Source organism: Cucurbita moschata, unplaced genomic scaffold (genome assembly GCF_002738365.1).
Source record: "Cucurbita moschata cultivar Rifu unplaced genomic scaffold, Cmos_1.0 Cmo_Scf00009, whole genome shotgun sequence".
NCBI classification, from domain to species: Eukaryota; Viridiplantae; Streptophyta; class Magnoliopsida; order Cucurbitales; family Cucurbitaceae; genus Cucurbita; species Cucurbita moschata.
Genome location: NW_019268525.1, coordinates 998,892 through 1,019,518, shown reverse-complemented (window position 1 = coordinate 1,019,518; position 20,627 = coordinate 998,892). Strand labels below are relative to the sequence as shown.

General features: G+C 38.4%; 5 protein-coding genes and 1 long non-coding RNA gene across 6 annotated transcripts; 2 read left to right on the top strand and 4 right to left on the bottom strand.

The window, feature by feature from the left end:
• Positions 1-133: 133 nt before the first annotated feature.
• On the top strand, positions 134-5,690 carry LOC111446979 (pumilio homolog 1-like). Its single transcript, XM_023085928.1, has 9 exons — positions 134-1,159; positions 1,414-2,957; positions 3,047-3,188; positions 3,288-3,395; positions 3,550-3,762; positions 3,862-3,972; positions 4,074-4,268; positions 4,659-4,833; positions 5,084-5,690. Exons 1-9 carry the CDS (start codon positions 506-508, stop codon positions 5,131-5,133), a joined length of 3,192 nt encoding a protein of 1,063 aa, XP_022941696.1. The 5' UTR covers positions 134-505; the 3' UTR covers positions 5,134-5,690.
• Positions 5,691-5,726: 36 nt separating this feature from the next.
• On the bottom strand, positions 5,727-7,784 carry LOC111446980 (ribulose bisphosphate carboxylase/oxygenase activase 2, chloroplastic-like). The gene is made up of 6 exons (XM_023085929.1): positions 7,651-7,784; positions 7,161-7,495; positions 6,973-7,081; positions 6,809-6,894; positions 6,249-6,721; positions 5,727-6,165 (listed from the first exon to the last, which is right to left on the bottom strand). The coding sequence occupies exons 1-6, from the start codon at positions 7,693-7,695 to the stop codon at positions 5,885-5,887; spliced, it is 1,329 nt and encodes a 442-aa protein (XP_022941697.1). The 5' UTR covers positions 7,696-7,784; the 3' UTR covers positions 5,727-5,884.
• Positions 7,785-11,465: 3,681 nt separating this feature from the next.
• Positions 11,466-12,263, top strand: LOC111446983 (LOB domain-containing protein 33-like). Its single transcript, XM_023085933.1, has 2 exons — positions 11,466-11,808; positions 11,880-12,263. Exons 1-2 carry the CDS (start codon positions 11,506-11,508, stop codon positions 12,213-12,215), a joined length of 639 nt encoding a protein of 212 aa, XP_022941701.1. The 5' UTR covers positions 11,466-11,505; the 3' UTR covers positions 12,216-12,263.
• Positions 12,264-12,357: 94 nt separating this feature from the next.
• On the bottom strand, positions 12,358-14,023 carry LOC111446984. The gene is made up of 2 exons (XR_002711181.1): positions 12,878-14,023; positions 12,358-12,632 (listed from the first exon to the last, which is right to left on the bottom strand). It is a non-coding gene; the product is annotated as an uncharacterized LOC111446984 (long non-coding RNA).
• Positions 14,024-14,132: 109 nt separating this feature from the next.
• Positions 14,133-16,266, bottom strand: LOC111446982 (AT-hook motif nuclear-localized protein 15-like). Its single transcript, XM_023085932.1, has 2 exons — positions 15,700-16,266; positions 14,133-15,388 (listed from the first exon to the last, which is right to left on the bottom strand). The coding sequence occupies exon 2, from the start codon at positions 15,114-15,116 to the stop codon at positions 14,313-14,315; it is 804 nt and encodes a 267-aa protein (XP_022941700.1). The 5' UTR covers positions 15,117-15,388; positions 15,700-16,266; the 3' UTR covers positions 14,133-14,312.
• A 730-nt stretch (positions 16,267-16,996) lies between these two features.
• On the bottom strand, positions 16,997-19,529 carry LOC111448046 (vesicle transport v-SNARE 12-like). The gene is made up of 5 exons (XM_023087495.1): positions 19,219-19,529; positions 18,682-18,740; positions 18,392-18,580; positions 17,529-17,699; positions 16,997-17,349 (listed from the first exon to the last, which is right to left on the bottom strand). Exons 1-5 carry the CDS (start codon positions 19,310-19,312, stop codon positions 17,203-17,205), a joined length of 660 nt encoding a protein of 219 aa, XP_022943263.1. The 5' UTR covers positions 19,313-19,529; the 3' UTR covers positions 16,997-17,202.
• Positions 19,530-20,627: the final 1,098 nt, after the last annotated feature.

The window sequence follows — 20,627 nt, the reverse complement described above, 5'->3', positions numbered from 1 at the left end:
ATTTTGCATTAATCACTGAAATAAAACCCTAAAAGATATCTCGTTCACTAGAATCAATCCTGACCGTTCATTATTGTATTCAACGGTTTTGATCGTTCCACCACTTGCTTATCATTCCTTTCTTCACTTCACTGTCTCTTTTCTTCGCGTTCTTCTTCTTCTCCTCTGTGAAAAGAGCGAACAACAAAAATGGCTAACCCCTTCTTCTTCTTTGATCATTTTTTCCTCTCTACACCCAATCTGATGCTCATGTTACTGTAATCTAAATTCTAATCAATAACTTAAAAGAAACACTAAATTTTACGCACAGAGATATTTCCATTTCCCCCCTTTTTTTTCTCTTATGCCTTTTGTTTGGATTCTTGTAATGAAGCTATGAGATTGTAATTTTTGAAGCTGTGAATCGGTTGTTTGAGTGTTCGATCGATTTTGAGCTCGTTTTTAGCTCAAAGTTGGGAGCTTTTTAAGGCTGTTCTGTATTTCGTTTTGTTTTCTGATTTTAGTTATGGTCACCGATACTTATAATAAATTGGGTACCGATGTTTCACTGCGATCGGCGCTGAAAAGTGGCGATTATGGTGAAGATTTGGGGATGTTGATGCGGCAGCAAAGGCAACAGCATGAAGCTATGAGTGACAGAGAGAAGGAGCTCAGCCTTTGCCGGAGTGGCTCTGCCCCGCCGACCGTGGAGGGCTCTTTAAACGCCGTCGGAGGTATGTTTAATGCTTACGACTTATTGGGATTCAACAAAAGTACTGGGAAAGGTTTTATCTCTGATGAAGAGCTTCGTTCTGATCCTGCTTATGTTAACTATTACTATTCTAATGTGAATCTGAACCCTCGCCTTCCGCCGCCGCTGCTGTCCAAGGAGGATTGGCGGTTTGCGCAGCGGTTGCACGGCGGAGGCACTGGGGGATTGGGTGGAATTGGAGATAGGTGGGAAGGTGGTAGAGTTGTTGGTGGTGGTGGCGGTGGTGGTGGTGATGAAGGGGTTAATGGGAATGGCTCACTTTTCATGTTGCAGCCTGGAGTTGGAACCAATGAGGATTCTGGTATTGAATCTAGGCGGGTCGGTGGCGATTGGACCGGCGATGGCCTTATTGGGCTGCCGGGGCTGGGACTTGGGAGTAGGAAGAAAAGCATTGCTGAGATCCTTCAGGTGATCACGCTTTTGATTGTTTTATATGAGGCTCTGGATGATCTAGATGATGTGTTCTTTTGTTCATTTATGTTCTTGTAAGATGTCTTTTTTCCCTTAAGTAGTTGTGAACTTGATCAAATTCTTATTTCTTTTGTGCTAACTCAGATGATTCTAACATTACTGATACTTATTATGCATGCTGCTGTGAGGCTAATAGAAACTTTGTTGATTTAAGTCTCTGCTACATGTTTTAATTTTGTTTTTCGTGGCAGGATGATTTAAGCAATGGAATATCCATCTCCCGACACCCTTCTCGTCCGACTAGCCGCAATGCATTTGACGACACGCTCGAAGCTTCAGAAAGCCAATTTGGTTACTTACATCAAGATATGGCAACAATGGGTGGGAACAAACAGGGGATGTCTGCAGTCCAAGGGGTTGGTGCCTCTCACCCTCATACTTATGCATCAGCTGTAGGAGCCTCCTTGTCAAGAACTGCAACTCCCGACCCTCAACTCGTAGCAAGAGCTCCGAGCCCTCGTATTCCTCCAGTAGGTGGTGGGAGGGTATCCAGCACGGTGGATAAAAGAAATGCTTGCGGTCCGAATTCTTTCAATGGGGTTTCACTGAAGGCGAGCGAATCTCCAGACCTGGTGTCTTCTTTTTCTGGCATGAATTTGTCATCAAATGGTATTCTAGGTGATGAAAGCCACTTGCAGTCGGATATTCAGCAGGAGATTGATGATCATCGTAACTTCTTCAACCTGCAAAGTGAACAAAAGGATATGAAAATGTATTTAAGTCATAAGAACTTGGAATCTGGGAAGTTTCATATGCATTCACCTTCTCAGTCATCTAGAGGATCTCATCAGAACAATTCTCTCGTGTTGGGTGTCGAGCATGCGGAATTCAATAAGCAGGCTGTTTCTTCGCCTACTTCGTATATGAAGGGGCCATATAAACAAACACTTGATAACGCACGAGGTTCGCCATCTCACAATCAGAATATCGATAATGCTAATTCTTCTTTCTTGAATTATGGATTCGGTGGCTATACGACTCATCCCCCAGTTTCCTCCATTGTTGGGACGACCCATCTTGGCAGTGGTAATTTACCACCGCTGTATGAGAACGCTGCTGCTGCATCAGCAATGGGAATGAGTGGCATGAATACTAGAGCATTCAGTGGATTAGCTTTAGGATCAAAAATGTTAGAGACAGCCAACGAATTTCAAAAGAACAACAGGTTGGAAAATCATAATGCAATGAATGCTATGCAGTTACCTGCATTGGATCCATCTTACATTCAATATTTGGGATCAAACGATTACGCTGCTGCTGCTGCTGCTGCTCAGGTGGCCGGGATTAGTGACCCTCCATTGGATGGTGAAAGCTTGATGGGTAATGGATATATGGATTTATTGGGAGTCCAGAAAGCTTACCTGGGAGCATTGCTTTCATCTCAAAATTCTCAATATGTTCTTCCCTATTATAGTAAATCTGGCAGTTTAAATCAAAACTACTACGGCAACCCCGGATTCGGTCTTGGCATGTCGTATCCTGGAAGTCCGTTAGGTGGATCCCTTCTTCCTGGCTCTCCTGTTGGGTCTGGTAATGCTATCAACCACATCGGTAAGGCCTTGCGCTTCTCTTCGGGAATGAGAAATTTAGCTGGAGGCGGCATGGGAGGTTGGCATTCTGAAGCTGGTGGCAATATGAATGGAGGTTTTGTGTCTTCTTTGCTGGATGAGTTTAAAAACAATAAAAGCAGATGCTTTGAACTTTCAGAAATTGCTGGGCATGTTTTCGAGTTCAGGTATTTGCCATTGGACGATTTATATTTCTATGCTATTACGAAATGCAGCCTGTCTTGAATTTGAATGCTTTCGTTTTCCTTCTAAACAGCTCCGATCAATATGGTAGTCGTTTCATTCAACAGAAACTTGAAACTGCTTCTGAGGAAGAGAAAGACATGGTTTTCCATGAAATTATGCCACAAGCTCTTTCCTTAATGACCGACGTTTTCGGTAATTATGTCGTTCAGAAGGTATTGTTTTGCTTCTAACTTTCATGTGTATGCACTTTCCTAATAATTTTTCGGTTTTAATGATGAGCGTCGAGTTGTTTATTGTCTTTTGGGATCCAGTTTTTTGAGCACGGAACTGCATCTCAAATAAGGGAACTAGCTGATCAACTCAACGGACACGTGCTAGCACTCAGCCTTCAAATGTACGGTTGCCGAGTGATTCAAAAGGTCTGTGTTGCCTGCCTGTTTTCCTTGGAACATCTCCCCATCCCAATGATATTAAATTCCCTTTCGCTCGTTGACATATTGGTGTTCGAGATGAAGTTTCGTTTCATTTTTACACTGTAACGGAAATATTATGGTCTCTAAAACATCATTTCAGGCAATTGAAGTCGTCAACATCGACCAGCAGACTAAAATGGTGACAGAACTAGATGGTCATATCATGCGTTGTGTTCGTGACCAAAATGGGAACCATGTTGTGCAGAAGTGTATTGAATGCATTCCTGAGGACGCAATTCAGTTCATTGTCTCAACATTTTATGACCAAGTCGTGACATTGTCGACTCATCCGTATGGTTGTCGTGTTATTCAGGTATGGTTGTATTCTCGGGTTTTTTGACAAAAAATTGTCATTATATGAAACTTTCTATGATAATCATTGCTAAAATCGTACAAAAACTTTCCCTCCCAGAGAGTTCTTGAGCACTGCCACAACCCAAAAACACAGCATATAATGATGGATGAGATTTTTCTGAATGTCTGCATGTTGGCTCAAGATCAGTATGGAAACTATGTTGTGCAGGTTTGTTATTAACGAAGGCGCTCTTTTAATTGTACAACGTTTTCGGATCTTTTGTCGCTGAAGCACGTTAATTTACTAAGTTGTTGTCCCTGTTCTTTCAGCATGTCCTGGAGCACGGGAAGCCACACGAACGTTCTGCTATTATTAAGAAGTTAACTGGGCAGATAGTTCAAATGAGCCAACAGAAATTTGCCTCGAATGTCATTGAGAAATGCCTAACCTTTGGAACTTCTGCTGAACGCCAGGCCTTGGTGAACGAGATGCTCGGTACCACTGATGAAAACGAGCCCCTTCAGGTGTTTTTCTACCATCTCCCTGCATTTTTTTATATGATCAACAGATTGTCCCGCCCCCTACCGCTACTGTACGTTTTTATTCCGAGCATGAACTTTTATTTTCTTCAGTTTCGTCAATGTTGTGCTGTAGATTCTAATCCTTCCAAGTTAATGGGGACTTTGGTTGATTCAAATGCGTCTTCATTTTCTTTGCCTCCACTTCAGATGATTGGATGGCGATGACATTATTCTTATGAAAACGAAAAACCCGACAAATCTTAATGTGCTTCATTCTGTTGTTGAATCTCTCTGCCTCCAATTTGGATGATTGGATGGAACGACATTTGTTTTCTTATGAGAACGAAAAACCCGACAAAATCTTAACGTGCTTTATTCTGTTGTTGAATCCAGGTTATGATGAAGGATCAGTTTGCAAACTACGTTGTACAGAAAGTGCTGGAAACTTGTGATGACCAGCAACTTGAACTAATTCTTAACAGGATAAAAGTTCATCTAAATGCTTTGAAGAAGTATACCTATGGTAAGCACATAGTCGCTCGTGTGGAGAAACTCGTTGCTGCTGGAGGTACATTCTCTAGGTCTACCGATTATTTACTGTTTCTTTTTCGTTTACTTTTGCACAAGGTAGAACATCGCCTAGAATGTGATAGATACTCGGTAAATGACCGAAATGGAAACAAATAACAAGTGAGAATAAAACAGGACAGCTAGCTAATACTTGATCGACATTTTCGATAACAACGATCGATCTTGATTGATATTATACCATTACTTCAACGTTGCGGTATCTAAAACGATCTTAAATTGTATGACAGAGAGGAGGATTAGCATTCTGACTCCAAAGCCAGCACAAATGGTGGGTTAGGAAAACAGGGAAGTTGTACAGCTAACTGAGGATAGCACAAAGCGCAGTGTCTGTTTCCGCTTCGTCGAACGTCTGTCTAGTAAGTAATAGCGGCTGTATCTATGTGATTCAGATAGAAGCTGACTTGAAATAAGAAAAAAAAAAAGTAGAAAAAAGCTAAAAACAAAAAACAAAAACACAAAAAAGAACTGTTGGCTGTACATTTTATAATCTGGGAGTATAGAGAAAGTGAAGAAGGTTTGAAGAGATTGAGGGACAGATGAACAAAGCTCTGATGGCTCTGCCCCTAAACTGAAGAGATAAGAAGTTTAGTATTTGAGTTTTGTTTTAGGGTGTAAAAATATGGGTGGGAAACGAGTTCTTTAATGGGATGTGGTTATGATGATCATCAGATCATGGTTTGTACAAATATTAGCTGGTGGAGTTCTTCTTTTGTTCTTCTTTTTATCATTATGTATCAGATTTTGATTTTCATCTTTGTTCTTTCTTATCAGAGTTTTGTTTTTCCTCTTGTATAAGGATTGATTGATTTAGCAGAGACCATTTTTCTGGTTGTTTATGATTGGGTTTGTCTTGTTCTTGGCATAAATGAGTAGCAAACGCAACAATATATACTTTATATTGATATGTGATTTTGGTGCCACAAAAGAAGAAAGAACACAAAAAGGCCTGAAAAATTTAGATCAGATAAACCCCATCATCTCCATTTGATGTCTGCAACACTGTATGAGTTCAGATGAGAAGGGGTTTCTTAAAAAGCTCCTCTCTTAATGGCGTCTTCATTGGCATTGCCAAGAGCAGCTTCATTCAAGTACTTGTCAGCCAATTGCACCCTCTTCACATTCTCTTGCTCTTGCACCAGCATGTTACCATACTCCAACAGCTTCTCCACCGACATCTTTGGCTGCTCGAACTTCGGTGGTGGGTCTTTCGAGTTCACTAACTTCTTCCCCACGGTGTCGACTCCAACTCCGACGATCCACTTCCTTACTTCGTCGTCGTACACTCTTGCCCTCAGTGCACCGAAGAAGTCTGAAAATCTCAGGTTGTTTGAAATTAGGAGCGATGAGAAAAATATGTGATTAGTTTAAACTTTTGAGTTACGAGGAACTAACCAATAGATTGGCCGGGGAAAGTGTCAACCAGCCTGACGACATCCTCATCAGGGACATTGTCGGTCCTAAAGATACCTTTGCAAACACCAATACGATCCTCCCTAGTGGGAGCCCAGTAGAATTTCTCCATACGACCATCACGGATGAGGGGAGCATAAAGGGTTGAGAAATCGTTACCAGTGACGATGATCGGAACACGAGGGTTGTCCTCCTTGTTGTACATACCAGGAAGCTGGACGTTTGTTGGGTTATCAGCGATGTTCATGAGGGTAGCGTTAACCATCTGGTTGTTGACGGTGTACTGCGTGGTGCCACCAAGACGACCAGCACCGGCGTCGAGATCGTTGATGAAGAGACAGGACATTTTTCCTTTCTTGATAATGTCAGCCGCCTCACGGTACCTTTGACGGATCAACTTCGCCGGCTCTCCGGCGTTGCCACTTTCCAATTCTCCGGCACTCATCATGATTGGGCTGTAAGAAGATCAAACACAAGTGTTGGAGCAGAATTTTATCACACAACAATGAAATTTGCAAGCTCAAAGTGTGATCTTGACTCACGTGATACCCATCTTGGCAAAAACAAGCTCACATTGGAAGGATTTTCCTTGTCCTTTGCCTCCCCAAATACCCAAAATGAGAGGAACCTAACCAAAATCGACCGTTGGTTAGAGTCACGAGTGAAGCACGAAATTTTCATAAAAATAGACGGAGAATTTAAAAACCTTGATGTTGGGAAGGGACATGAAGTTCTTGGTGATGTGAACGACCAACTTGTCCATGAAAGCGGGAGCAATGTAGAAGCCATCCAATAAGTTGTCCAATCCCTCGTATCTACAAAAATAAGACCTCATAAAACAAGACCACAAAACACGAACACTAATATTGTAAAAACAAACTCGGTCATACGTACGTTTTAAGTCCAGTACTAAGATACTCATACGAGCTCATAATAGCATTATGGGTTCCACTTTGCATGGGAGCTTGGAAAAGGGTGTCAACCATTCCCTTTCCTCTTGTGATATCTTGTTGGTCATCAGATATGTCATAGGCAAGCCCTCTCCACCTGTCTTTCGATGTCTGCTTGTCGAGATCTTCGTCGGCGGGGGCGTCCGATGCCACCACCTTGAAGCTGCCTGGCGAGGCCTTTGGGCTGGCAATTCTCGAATTCACCACTTTCTTCAAGCTGCTTCCGAAGAACACTGAGCTCGGAACTGAAGTTGCCGAGCTAGAGCCATTCAAGCTTAGCTGAAACACACACATCAACATCAAGATTAAATCATGTCATTTCCTCTTTATTTATATAAAAAAGGCGATTCTTTTTTTTAGTATAATCTATCAAGTTAAGCTAAAGAGAAGCGCGGAATGGGAATCGAGATCGGAGAAGGGTAAGAGTGACTCACGGGTGCATGGTTGATGACTCCGACGGAGGCAGCGGAGGCAGCCATCGAACTCGACGAGTGACGGGAGAGTAAAGTTGAGAAGAAGGCTGAATTTGGAGAAGGATCTTTGGACGAGAAACGGCAGAGGGCAGTAAGGGAGGCTTTATAGAAGCATGGATGAAGGCTTCATTGCATTCAAGAATGATGGCCTAACCATGAGTTTCAAGAACTGTCAGCAGCCACACAGTGAAGATGAGCTGAGAGGACACGTGGCAGCAGGACAAGGTTTGTAAATTGATCTTCGAAGAACCTTAGTGGTTGGCTTTAAAGGGACTTTCTTCTCCATAAACAAATTTGGGTATTTCATAATTATCATAACACCCACAACACCCTGAGTGAAACCAAGCTCACCCATTGGTCCATTTTACGTGTAGTTTTTTTTTTTAACGTTATTATGTGCATGTTGTTACCCGAAAAAAATCATTATGTTTATTGTAAGATCCCACGTTGGTTGGAGAGAGGAACGAAACATTTCTTCTAGCAGAAGTGTCTTAAAAACCTTGAGGGAAAACCCGAAGGTGAAAGCCTAAAGAGAACAATATCTACTAGTGATGAGTTTGTGACGTTACAAATGGTATTAGAGCTAAACACCGGGCGGTGTTCCAACAAAGACTGTAAAAAGTAAAAGAGTACGATTTGAATCACAAGTTGTATGGGAGGCCCATTTGTGCATACCAATTTTGGATGTACACCAAATAATTGAAGTGTGATTGCATCTTCAGCCAAATAAGAGGTGAAGAAGAAGGGATAAGGATAGGTTCATTTTCAGCCTTCCTTCTTCATACCCTAACCCATTCTATTCTATTCCATTTCATTTTCTTTCTACTCTCTACTATTTTGTCCCTCGGTTTAGTCGTGGGCCCCACAATGGGGTTGAGCGCACGAGCCACACTCGACTTCTTCTAAGTTAGTAATGGACGTTTTAAAATATTAATATGTCATCCATATCTTTTATTCTTACATAGATAATGTACTATATTTATTTTTATTTTTTAAAAAAAAAATTTAAATGTAACCCGTGAATAAATATTTTGTTAATAAATAATCAATTTGAACATAGCTCAATCCATTAATTAAAATTATACCCACCTCATAGTCTTTAAAGTGAATTGTTAGGGCAACCCCTTTTTTGGTCACAAACCATTTCCTAATTTCTCTATTTTTCTTTTTTTCTCGATCCATTCAAACCCTAAAATACAATCCCGACATGATTTTCATAGGTAATGTAACAACTCAAACCCACCGTTAACAGATACAGTTCTTTTTAGAATTTTTATTTTTCTTTTGGACTTTTCCTTAAAGTTTTGCATAGGAAGAGGTTTCACAGTTTTATCAAAAATGATTCGTTCCCTCTTTAACCAATGTGAGATCTTACAAATAACATATACATCATTAGTATAACACTCTTGCATGTCTAAAGAACATTATTACTACTTATAATTCTATAAAATTTAACGAAACGAGTAGTATATATCAATCATTGTCGGGTAAAAAGGATTAAAAAAGTAAATAAAAATTGTTTCAATCAATCAATCGAGGGTCGTTTCATTAGGGTGTATGTCGTTGTCTGCAAGTTGGGTTGATTGACACCCTACATTTTAAAACTATATATTATAAGTATAGAAGAATTTAGAGCACTATGACCAAAACATTGAATAATTAAAGAAAAAACATTATAGTTAAACTCGAAAATCAATAAGCCAACCTCCACCATCCTCTAACTATTTTTCCCATATGCATCTATCTTTTTATAAGATTTGACACAAAGTCTAAAAATAATTCTTAAACATTTTTATTTTTATCATCCGAAGAAATATGATCTTGAATTACGAGAAAGTTAGAATTTAATTCTTACGATTATAAATGTTAGAATTAGTTTCTAATGGTTTAATAAAGCACTCAAAAATAGTATTTACCCGAGAAATTATTTACGAAAATTCTAACTTTTAAAATTACGGGTTTGAAAGCTATTCTAGAAGAAATTATTATTGGAAAACACTGTTACTTATGCTGCTTCAAGCCTTTGCGTTGCATTGGGAAAATAAAAAAGAAAATAATTAAGTGGCCAACAGCCAAACCCAAACCCAAACCCTATTAGTTTTTAAGCTTAAAATATTTACACAATTTTCCTTAATTAATTAAGGATAATTATAGATTATTATTAAAAACATGAAGATAAATAAATAACTACCCGCTAAATGTTATGAGGTGTATTCCTACCACGGGATAGCGATTGTGTGACACTTATTTTAATCCGGCGAATTAGTTGGTCGTGTGAAATTTACATTTTATGGACAATATCGACGTATGCTCTAGTCTTGGGTCACGTTTGAGAGAAATGTTTTAGAAAATGTGAGCGAGAAAATATGTTGAAAACAAATTTAAAAAAAATAATGTTATAAGCTAAAAACGAATATGCAACAACAAATTCAGTAGGAAGAATTGACAACTACTCACATCCCTCTATAATACATTTTGAGACATTTTAGTTCTATGTAGACATGATTTTAATGACGGATCATACACACACATTTGTATTGACACAACAACACTAATAAAAATTTATTTAACATGAAAGCAATTAAAAGATGTTTGAATCGAGTATGTGAACAATACGTATTGGACAAGCATGACTGAGACATCCGACATGCAATCATAGGCAACACGCTTGGCAAAGCATGACTTACCGTGTTACCAGAGTTTTTTTTTTTTCTTCATTGGCCAAATGACCTACCCATCTATTGATTTTGACTAATAAGCATTATAATAAATGAAAAGGTGGTCGGCAAATTGAAATTTACTTGAGGGGCTTTTTTAAAATAATAAATAAATATATTTTTTAATTCATAGAATTTAAAAAAAAAAAATCATTTGTTTACTATAATTTTAATTTCATTTATGTATGAATTTAATAGGTATTATAATTTTAATCTTTTTCACATGTTTTAAAAAAAATTAATAGATAAAGAAGTACAATGAAAGTTATGTAAAATTAGAGCTACCTAAATAGTTAATTTAGAAGTTTAAATCTTCATAATTATATGAATTTTAAATTATTGATTTTTTTTCTCCACTACTTTTTAGAATTTCATTAGTTTGGAATTTAATTTTAATTATTAATGAAAAATCTATGATTATTAAAATAATCTCCAACAATATTACGAATCATGTTCAAGTAATAACTTAAATGGTCTGTAGTATAGGAATAAAGTTAGTGTTTGATTCTGATAAACTTTGTAATTGTTATGACATATTTTGTAACTAAATGATTGGTATGTAAATGGGGGATTATATACAATGAGCTTGTATAAGACTAAACCATGGGTGAGAGTAACGTCTGAAGCTGATTAAGTAAGCTTACCATTTTGAGGACTTGACCAAATTTGAGTTTCTTCATGTATTCATACAAACAAAAGGTGGATACTTTCTACCGGATCAAATATGTATCCAAATTTGAGTTTTTTCATGCATTCATTAGCTCAAACAAACTAAACACGCTTCATCAACTTGGGTGTTTGAGCCCCATGATCATATTCGGATAAGAACGAGTCTCACAATTTGCATAAAGAATCTTTCCAAAAATAGGGTCTTTTAAGGCACAAATTAGGAAAGGCATTGCCCCAATGTGAGACTGACATTGTAGCCCACCGAGGAGACCCCAAAAAGGAAAGCACATACGCATAACTTTAGCTGAAAAAGAAGAAAAGAAGAAGGCAAATGATGGGTTATAAAGACCAACATCTGTTCTTCTTAATTTTATCAAACTTTTGCTTCCTTTTTTAAGTACTTACTTACTTTTATCATATAATTCAGACAATGACAGGGCTTACCTCTTATTCTTCTTCTTCTTCTTCTTCTTCTTGTGGTGCCTGCAAGTTTCTTAGACGAAAATGTAGTAATCACTGTGTTTTTGCTCCTTTCTTCACCTATGATGAAGCTACTTCTCACTTTGCTGCTGTTCATAAAGTGTTTGGTGCTAGTAATGTCTCCAAGCTTCTCTTGCACCTCCCCATGCACATCCGTAGCCACGCTGCCATCACTGTTGCTTATGAAGCTCTCGAGCGCATGCGAGATCCTACTTATGGTTGTGTTGCACATATCTTCGCGTTGCAACAAGAGGTTGTTCTAAAACTTTAAAACTTAAGTAGATGATTAACGCTTTCTTAGCTTGTCAAATCTTTCTCTTGCAGATCATGAGTTTACAAGAAGAGATAGATATGTTAGGGAGCCAAATTGCCAACTTCACCGCTGATATGGACAACGTTGCAGTCGTCGAGAACCCATGTATAGAGCTTCAAGTCTCGAAACAGTTGAATGATTTGGTGATGAACACAAATGATTATCAAAATGAGTTGCTCTCTCAACTGCCGAATTTTGATCAAGTCGAAATTAATGATGCTCAAATGATATCTCCATTGTTTTGTATCGGGGAAGAAGACGGGTTTTTCGGGTGCAACCCAAATAACGCTATGGAGAATTCAGCCTTTGATGTAGCAGTTGATGAAACCTTTGGTTATCTATGGTAGTTGATCTTGATGTATCCATTTTGTTTGGATTTTTCTTCGTTTAGAATGACGAAATCTAAATAATTGAATGATTTATAATCCGAAAATAATCGACTAGGAGATTATCAAACGAGTCCTGTAAAGGCTAAAACAAGTCAAATCATGCTACCAAAACCATTATTTGCTAATTTACTCCAAGAAGTTCAAAGCACTAAAAGAAAAGCTATTTGAGACATGAACGAATGGTTTGTAGAGAAATGAAGATAAGATAAGTGTACAAAACATAGCATTGGGTGCTTTTAAACCAAGATCACATCCATTCTTTCATGGCAGCTCCACAGCCTCGCCAACACGACCCCGATATTACGAACTCTCTCTATTCTGGTTGAAAAGCTTGAACGTCGAAGTCGACCCTACTGACAAACTATCGCAAACCACCTGCGGAAGCATAGAAGTAGTCATGACAACCAAAAGAAGATGAAAGCTGGGGCAGTACAGGCACAGAGGACTCAAAATGAGCCTATAGTTAATATTAAGTGCATCAAACTGGGTCCTATCTCCCTACATCTATCAAACTCGAGCAACAACCGAAGCATGCTTCTCGAATAGAACAATATTAACCTCGACATCTACTCATCGTACTTTTCACATTCGACAATGCATCATGGTAAAAAAAAATTTACCTCCTATATGGAGATGTGAGTTGAAAATGCAATCCACCAACCTTGTGTAGAGCATTGTAATGGGCGTTCTATATGGGTTTTGGTTGAAATCAAATTGAGTGTTCTTAGAGAAACATCTATGGCTTTAAGTCAAAAGGATAGCTTTTAAGGGAAACAAAGAAGCAATTTCTTTCCATCTACGGACATATTTTTCAACTCTACGAGCCACCATCTTGGAACACCTTTCCTACCACGGAAACCAACCTCCACTGACTTCCAAATTTATCAATGAAAAAGTTCACATTCAAAAATATGCAAGTTTATGATGCTAAAATGAAGAACTACAGCAGAAATGAATCTGTCTTGAACAGCTAAAACTCCTAGACCATTCAACACGACACCGAATCAGAAGACAATGTAGACATCTTTACGCTTCGACCAAGAAAGAACGCATCAATGATGCATTTAAACCTATTGACTTTAAAGCTCTTTCTAGTGTAAAAATGAATATTCTATTAGTTATGTCCTAGAAGATATTGTTTTTCGTTCGATATCTATGTCCTAGATTTCAAAAAATACACAATATTTTCTGTATTTCATGTCCATGCTTCATAGGAATCTCCCTAATGGGCTAACTAAGGGTCCGATCATAAGTATATAAGTAATGGACACTGTCTCCATTGGTACGAGACTTTTCGGGAAAACCAAAAACAATGGCGTATGAGCTTTATATAAAGAGCCGCACAAAACATTATATTTTAAACGACAATTTATAGACAAGTGGAGAGTAGTTGAAAAAAATTCAAACACTCAATTGGATAATAACCCCACGTAGATGACCAAATCAAACCTATCAATTTTGTCATTTTCCATACATGTTGATCTAAAGATCTTGTCAACTTTACCATTCAAACCAAACGTCTAACCGAAGCTATCTAGATGAGGCTTCCTCCATCACTACAAGTTCTGTAGAAGGACCTTCGGTTAGCTAGTTGATAGTTCGAGAATATAGAAACTATGACGCCTAATGAAGAACGAGTATAAGAACGAGTTTTAGATGTCTAAGTTGATGAAGATTGTGATGCACAAATATATTTCTCAATGGTAGAAGATATGAAATGATAAATGCTTATCATCATAGAACACTTGAAAAAAACAGGGAAAAGCATGTACCTGATCAGGGAATATTGTGGCTCCAAACTCGAATTCGATTTGTTCACCCACAAAACTATATAGATTCATTGATTCTGACAAAGATGAGAATTAGAGCAATGCATATAGAAAGAAGTAATCCCATAAGATCATAGATATTTTATATGCTTACAGATAATACGCCAAGATGCTTTGCAGAAAAAAGAAATTTAATCAGTTCTTAAAAGTTCAAACAAAACTAGCATCTAATTAACTTATCAATCCTCTATCACATTCTCTCCCTCTATATTTCTGTATATCTCTGTTAGAATGGAGGTGGGGCTCGAGGAGGACTCCAAAACACATCATGCGAAGAAACCTGACCATTTGGCACCAAATTTGAAGTCATATTGTAATTTCCCATTGAAGGCTGCTGCTGTTGCTGATCCCCCATGCTCTGAGAAGTTGAATTGTTTTGGCTATTTCCGGACTTGTCTCCGGCAGCTGCCTCCTCATCCTCAAGCGGTAGCTGCTCGTATGTGGCATTGGTGAAGGTAGCAGCGATGACAATAACTGGACCGGTTGCGATGAGAGCACCGACGACAATGCCACCAACGACCTGCCCCTGCCCACCAGCCAAGTAGACTGTTAGTCCGGTAGCCCCTGGTGGAGCAGGGGAAGGCAAAAAGGCACCGGAGAGCGACAATATATCAAACCGTCCCTGTAGAGTAATAACGTTGCCAGGGGCGGCCGGATGCCTTAGAGTGACATTGGCGACAACCCCATTTCCACTGAGGACAGAAACCCCTCGCTGGCGGCGTTGAGCGAAGTTCGAGATGCTTTCGACGATATCGCTGCCGCTGCCGATTTCTAAAACGTGGCTCCGGAGAGCATCGGGGCTCTCCTTGGTGACTACCACCGGAGGCTTCATCTTGTTTTTGGATCCCGGCGGCCGACCACGTGGGCGGCGCGTGGTGGAGCCGGTGCCTGGTTCAACTCTCTCATAGCTGCCGGAGTTGTTTTCTTCATCCGCAGCTTCTAAGCTTTGCTTTAATGGAGTCGAATAAGGGTTGGTGGTGCTGCTATCTGTGGTGGTGGGTATATTTTCAGCCCACCATCGACTTGCCATTTCTTCTTCAGCTTTTGATTATTAAAACACCCAAAAGAAACCCCAATGCAAATATATACACAAAACCAAAGAAGGAATCCAATGGGGGCGGGGCAAAAGAAGTTTCTATCTTACTTACCTTTTATTCCCCTTTCCCCACACTTTCTCTCTCTATTCAATAATCCCCCCCCTCTCTCTCTCTCTCTAAATGAATAACGACGAGAATAAAACGACTACGCAAGTGAAAACCAGCTAACCCATTAAGCCGTTGAAGCTTCCTTCTTCTTTTTCACCTTCAAAAGAACAAAACCCAGATCGATATCTGCAAGAAAATGACCTAACCAGTTCCAATAGTTCAAAAAAACAAAACCCGACAAGGCAACACCAACACGTGTTCACAGAAACCCAAAACGATGAGGAATTAAATCAGAGCACCAAATGGAGAAACAAAGTCAAATTGGAAAAGGGAACTCCCTTTAAAGAAGAAGAAGAAGAAACCCCATCATTTTCTCGATTGCAACGGAGCGCAGACAAAGAAAACAACGTGGGGGTGGGTCTCGATTGAGGAAATAAGTACACAAGAGAGCTGGCCCAGAAATTGTACCTATCTTTAATGTACTCGAGGGTCAGTCAGAAAAATCAGTACAAAGACCCCCAAGAGGTTCTGCTTCTGCTGATGCGCATGCTCTATCTGAGCAGATGAAGTTTTTCGTTGAAGAAGAAAGGAACTAAGGGGAGGGGTTAGTTTTTTGAAGCATTAAGTTGTACGATAAGATCTTTGACAGTAATCACCGTAGAATCAATGTTAAAGCAGTTCAGCAGCTCTGCTCTGCTCTGCGCTGCTCTGTTTTTCTCTCTCTCAAGTTGAAGTGAAGGGCAGCTATCTTCGGTCTTGGGCGGCAAGTTTATGGGGATTGATTATGGGGAAAAGGGTACGTGTAGGGCTGTAATTTGGAGGGGAAGAAGGAGAAGAATGGGCAAGAGGTCACAGTCTGAGACAACCGACAAAGGCATCGAAAGGGGCCCAAAAGTTTTTGAAGTCTTGGATTTGGAGTGGAAGGGAGGCCCCCCACCACAACCCCCCATTCCCTATTTTGGTCATTTTGGGCCTTTTTCCCTTTCTGGAATGTTTCAGGTTCAACACCGTCATTTTAGGGACACAAAATCTGTGGAGTATTTTGGTTCAATTTTACAAATATGACTCAATGTCGTAGTCCTCCAAGTCTTTTACAAAAATATACACTAAATAATTGTTTGCAGGCTCTCTTCTGCGTCGAGTGTAAAACGGCGAGCTACGTCACAATTGCATTTCAGCGACACAGCGGGGTTAGAGAAAAGATTTTGAGTTATAAATAATGACAACTAGTCCTATCTTGTGTATACATTTTTTTCGAAGAACCTAATTTTTGTCTAATTTTAAAGATTAATTAATCTGACGGTTGATTATCTTTGACAATATCATTTAATTTGACTAAAATACATTTAGAAGAAGCTTATGGAAAAAATAACCATGAATGCTAAATCAACAAAATCGAAGTCAAAGACATAAAATTAAAAGATGAAACAAAAGTCACGTTGAAGCTTCAATATAAGAAACTATTTGAGAAAAATTAGAATAATTTACATGTAGGAAAAACAATTTCTGATAATAATATTTAAAAAAAAATTTGAAAGGAAAAGGATATTAACCAAACTTTAATGTTTTCTCCGAACATTTTTATTAAAACGAGGACCAATACTTCAGGAGTTCTTCTATAATTAAACCTTAACTCTATGCTATCTAGTGCAATTACTATATCATAGTAAGTTCCAGTACAAAAAAATTGAAAAAATGGAATCATCAATGGACGATGGCTCCTGACTTCCTAAAGTGCATGTACAGAAAGTAATTAACCATTATATACACAATCAAGAGCTGCCTACTATCTGGTATTGATTAGTTAACATGCTATTGAGTTACAAGATTTGGTCCGATTACAGACATGAACACGAGGTATCGGTAATAAAATACATCAAACATATGATCGACAACCAATCGTACAATTGGAAAAATCAAATGATAAGAGTGCAACTCCTTTCATGATCAAGGAGAGATCTCTTCCTGATCTTAAAGCTTAAGATATATTATAAGGATAATAACGAGTACCAGAACTCCGATTACTGACCCAACAATCCATTTATTTCGACTGATTCTTCGAGACATCGTGACCAGAACCTTTTTACTCTTATCAATGGCATCATCTACCCCATAAAGCTGCAACATGAAGCATTTTAATGGCATCAAAGATGGAAAAAGAGCTGGCAATTAAAATTAGTGAGTTGAAGTTGAAGGATTTTAATGGCATCAAAGATGGGATTTATTCAGAGTAATTAGTGAGTGGCTAAGAACTTACTTACTAGTCAGCCAGAACATAATATCAAGAAAAAACTTACTCTCTTATGGGAGTGAAGGAGAGTTTCACGTTGTTGATGTAAATCCTGGAGAATTGAGACACCGAGCTCCTCGGTCTCCAGCATGGTTCTTCTACTCTCTGTGATTCTTTCACCAGACTGATTTATTCTCTCTATGGACATTGTCAGCCTCTCCCTTTGATCAGCTGATGCCTGTAAGAACGCGGAAAAGGTAACAAAAACGATCAATTAAACCTCTGCAAGACAAATATCTTCTAATTATCAAAATTAGAGCAGATGTTCCAATGATGAGATCCGTTTGGCCTATGGCTATATAAAAGATATGAGACTGATCCTATGATGTGAATCGAACTGGCTGTAGAAGGTGCGTCCAGCAACTCAACTCCACAAACATGTTTAAGTTATCGAGACGTAAAAGCCAACAACCATTGCAAAAGAAACTGAAGGGGAAAAGATAGGACTATCAACATGACTTAGAAAATATCATCCCTTCAGCGACAAGAGAGGCTGAAAAAACAAACATGGACTGAATAAAAACTTTGGACATTTTGTATAGAACTATAGATACATTAAGATTTTTTTTATAATATCTGTTTGTGATTGGGCCAACTTACAAGCATCTCGACTAATCTAAATATATTAGATTAGGTTGTAAAGAAAACTTATATGTTACTAAATTCTAGGCACATAGCTAACATGATAGAAATCATTTCCTCCAAGTTCTTTGTAAGTAATAAAAATTGATGTTATTTCAATTGAATTAGTATGTTCCCACAATTGGATTTCAGACTAAGAACCCAACTCATGACTGGAGTATTACTGAAGAGGTAGTAGTGATGCTTAAATTTGAAGGTAACTGTAAAAATTGAATTATCAAGATCTACCAGATGTGTATCCGCCATTCCAGACTCCAACAGCTCTTCACGGGCAGCTTGATTAGCGTTTGGTGATGTAAACCTCTTGAGTTCCTTTTTCAGTTTCCCAAGATCAGCTTTGTACTCCCGAAGCTTAGCAAGTAGCATAGCCTTTACCCCTGGCTGCAAACTTCTGGCCTCAAGGTCCATTTTCCGGATCTAGAAATCGTAAAAGATGCAACATTGAATTCATATAATTAAGAATCTAACCAACCTAAAAAACAGAAGAAAAGAACCAAAAGAAGGCTCTTCAAACGTACCAAAACATCGGCCTCATCTAAACTAACTTTGATTTCCGAAAGCCATTGCTGTTTCTGCTCTGCAATTCATGTTAAGCTAAAATTAGCAACCCTTCCAATCGCTCACCTCAAAAAAGAAGAGTCTCTTTAACATTCATTCAAACGTTAAAATTCCCCATATGCGTAATTCGATCCCATTCAGTTCATTTCCAAAAAGAAATCCAATTCAGCATATGCAAGTCATTTTACAACCAAAATCTAACGAATTAGTAAGGAACGCTAAAATTCCCCATATGCGTAATTCGATCCCATCAGCTACAAATTCCTCATCCCATGTTCACATCCCTTCATTCATCTCCAAAGATTTCGAAACTTCAGAATCTGCTCATTCAACTCGAGATCTCCAACCACAATTTCAAGAATTCTCTTCCAAACTCTAACAACAGAAACAAATCTCTTCCTTCAAATTAGGAACGAAACATAGAAAATCGTAGCGGTAAAAGCCTAGGTTAACCCTCACATAAGTCAAATTGAACAAAGAAAACACTCCGAAAGTACCTGAATCGGAGGCGGAGAAAGAGTTGTATTTCCGAGAAACATTCGCGGAGAGTTCACAATACTGGCGCTCGTACCCATCGAAAACCTCACTCATCTTGACTAAACTCTCACGAAAGACTGAGAAAAGTTCACGTTGACCTTCTGGCGACTCCTTCGCTCAAAATTTTCCAGCAAAACTCGGCAGATCGGAAATCGGAAGTTACAGAGGCCGAGCCTATTCGGAAAGCGGAAACGGATGAGAAGTTTGTTTGTGAAGTGTTAGACACCTAAAGTAATTGCCGACAACGTCAATATGCCTTCCCGCCTGCCCTATATTTTTCTAAAACCAAAAATGAATATTTATTTTTCCAACCATATTATCAATCGTAATTCATATCTAATTATTTTCTTAAAATTGGAACTTCAAATTTAATTAGTAAATATTGTGTTAATCCGAACCTACTTCAAAAAAAATTATATATTCGTTACCAACGGTAAAGATTCTATTTAGAATCTTTAATTCTACAATTATCAAATTAAAATTTTAAATTAAGTTATCAGGTTAGCATAGAATCTTTACCTCTACAATTATCAAATTAAAATTTTAAATTAAGTTATCAGGTTAGCACAACATTAAAATTTTAAATTAAGTTATCAGGTTAGCACAACAGAGATGACTAAGTTACATGTGAAATATGGCGACACGTCCTAGAAGGAGATAACAAATGGAGCCAACAGCCCACTAAGACTTGCGTTTCTACGTTTCTACAACTACATCTCCGAGCGGCTGTCAAAAAAGCATGAATGCAAGATATCAAAAGAATGATCGATCGGACAGAGACTAGGTCTGCTTTCTTCCCACCGCGTCCTTCCTCCGAAACAAAAGTTTGATTCCTCTTACGCTCATAGATAGAACTAGAAACATTAAACTTACGTCCAAAATTAAGTCCAAAATTAAGTGTAGCTTGATGGTTAAGCCATTTCCTAACTTATTCAAGAGGTTAAAGCTTGCTGACCTCCTAAAAGAATATTTCAACACAGGAAGATATAAACAAAGTGATCATATCAAAAGAGAAATAATAAGTGTTATCCCTTGTGTTAGGCTTAGTAATGTATAAGCATCATCTCTTCTCAAGCTTGCTTACAAATGTGATATTCCAACAAGATGAACAAAGTCAAAATGGTAATCTAATCCCTACCTGTCCAATACTGATTCTAACACCATAAAAAGTAAGATCTTGACTGTAAACCCTGGTTTATGAATAAACAAAACGCTCTTACCCCGATTTAAAAGTAACTTGTCGATAGCTCGATGGATAAAATACCTATTACACTCTTTTGAGTTGAAGCTTCAATCTCCCAAGAGGGGAAAACTAGACAAAAAAAAAAAAAAAAAAAAAAAAAAAAAAAAAAAAAAAAAAAAAAAAAAA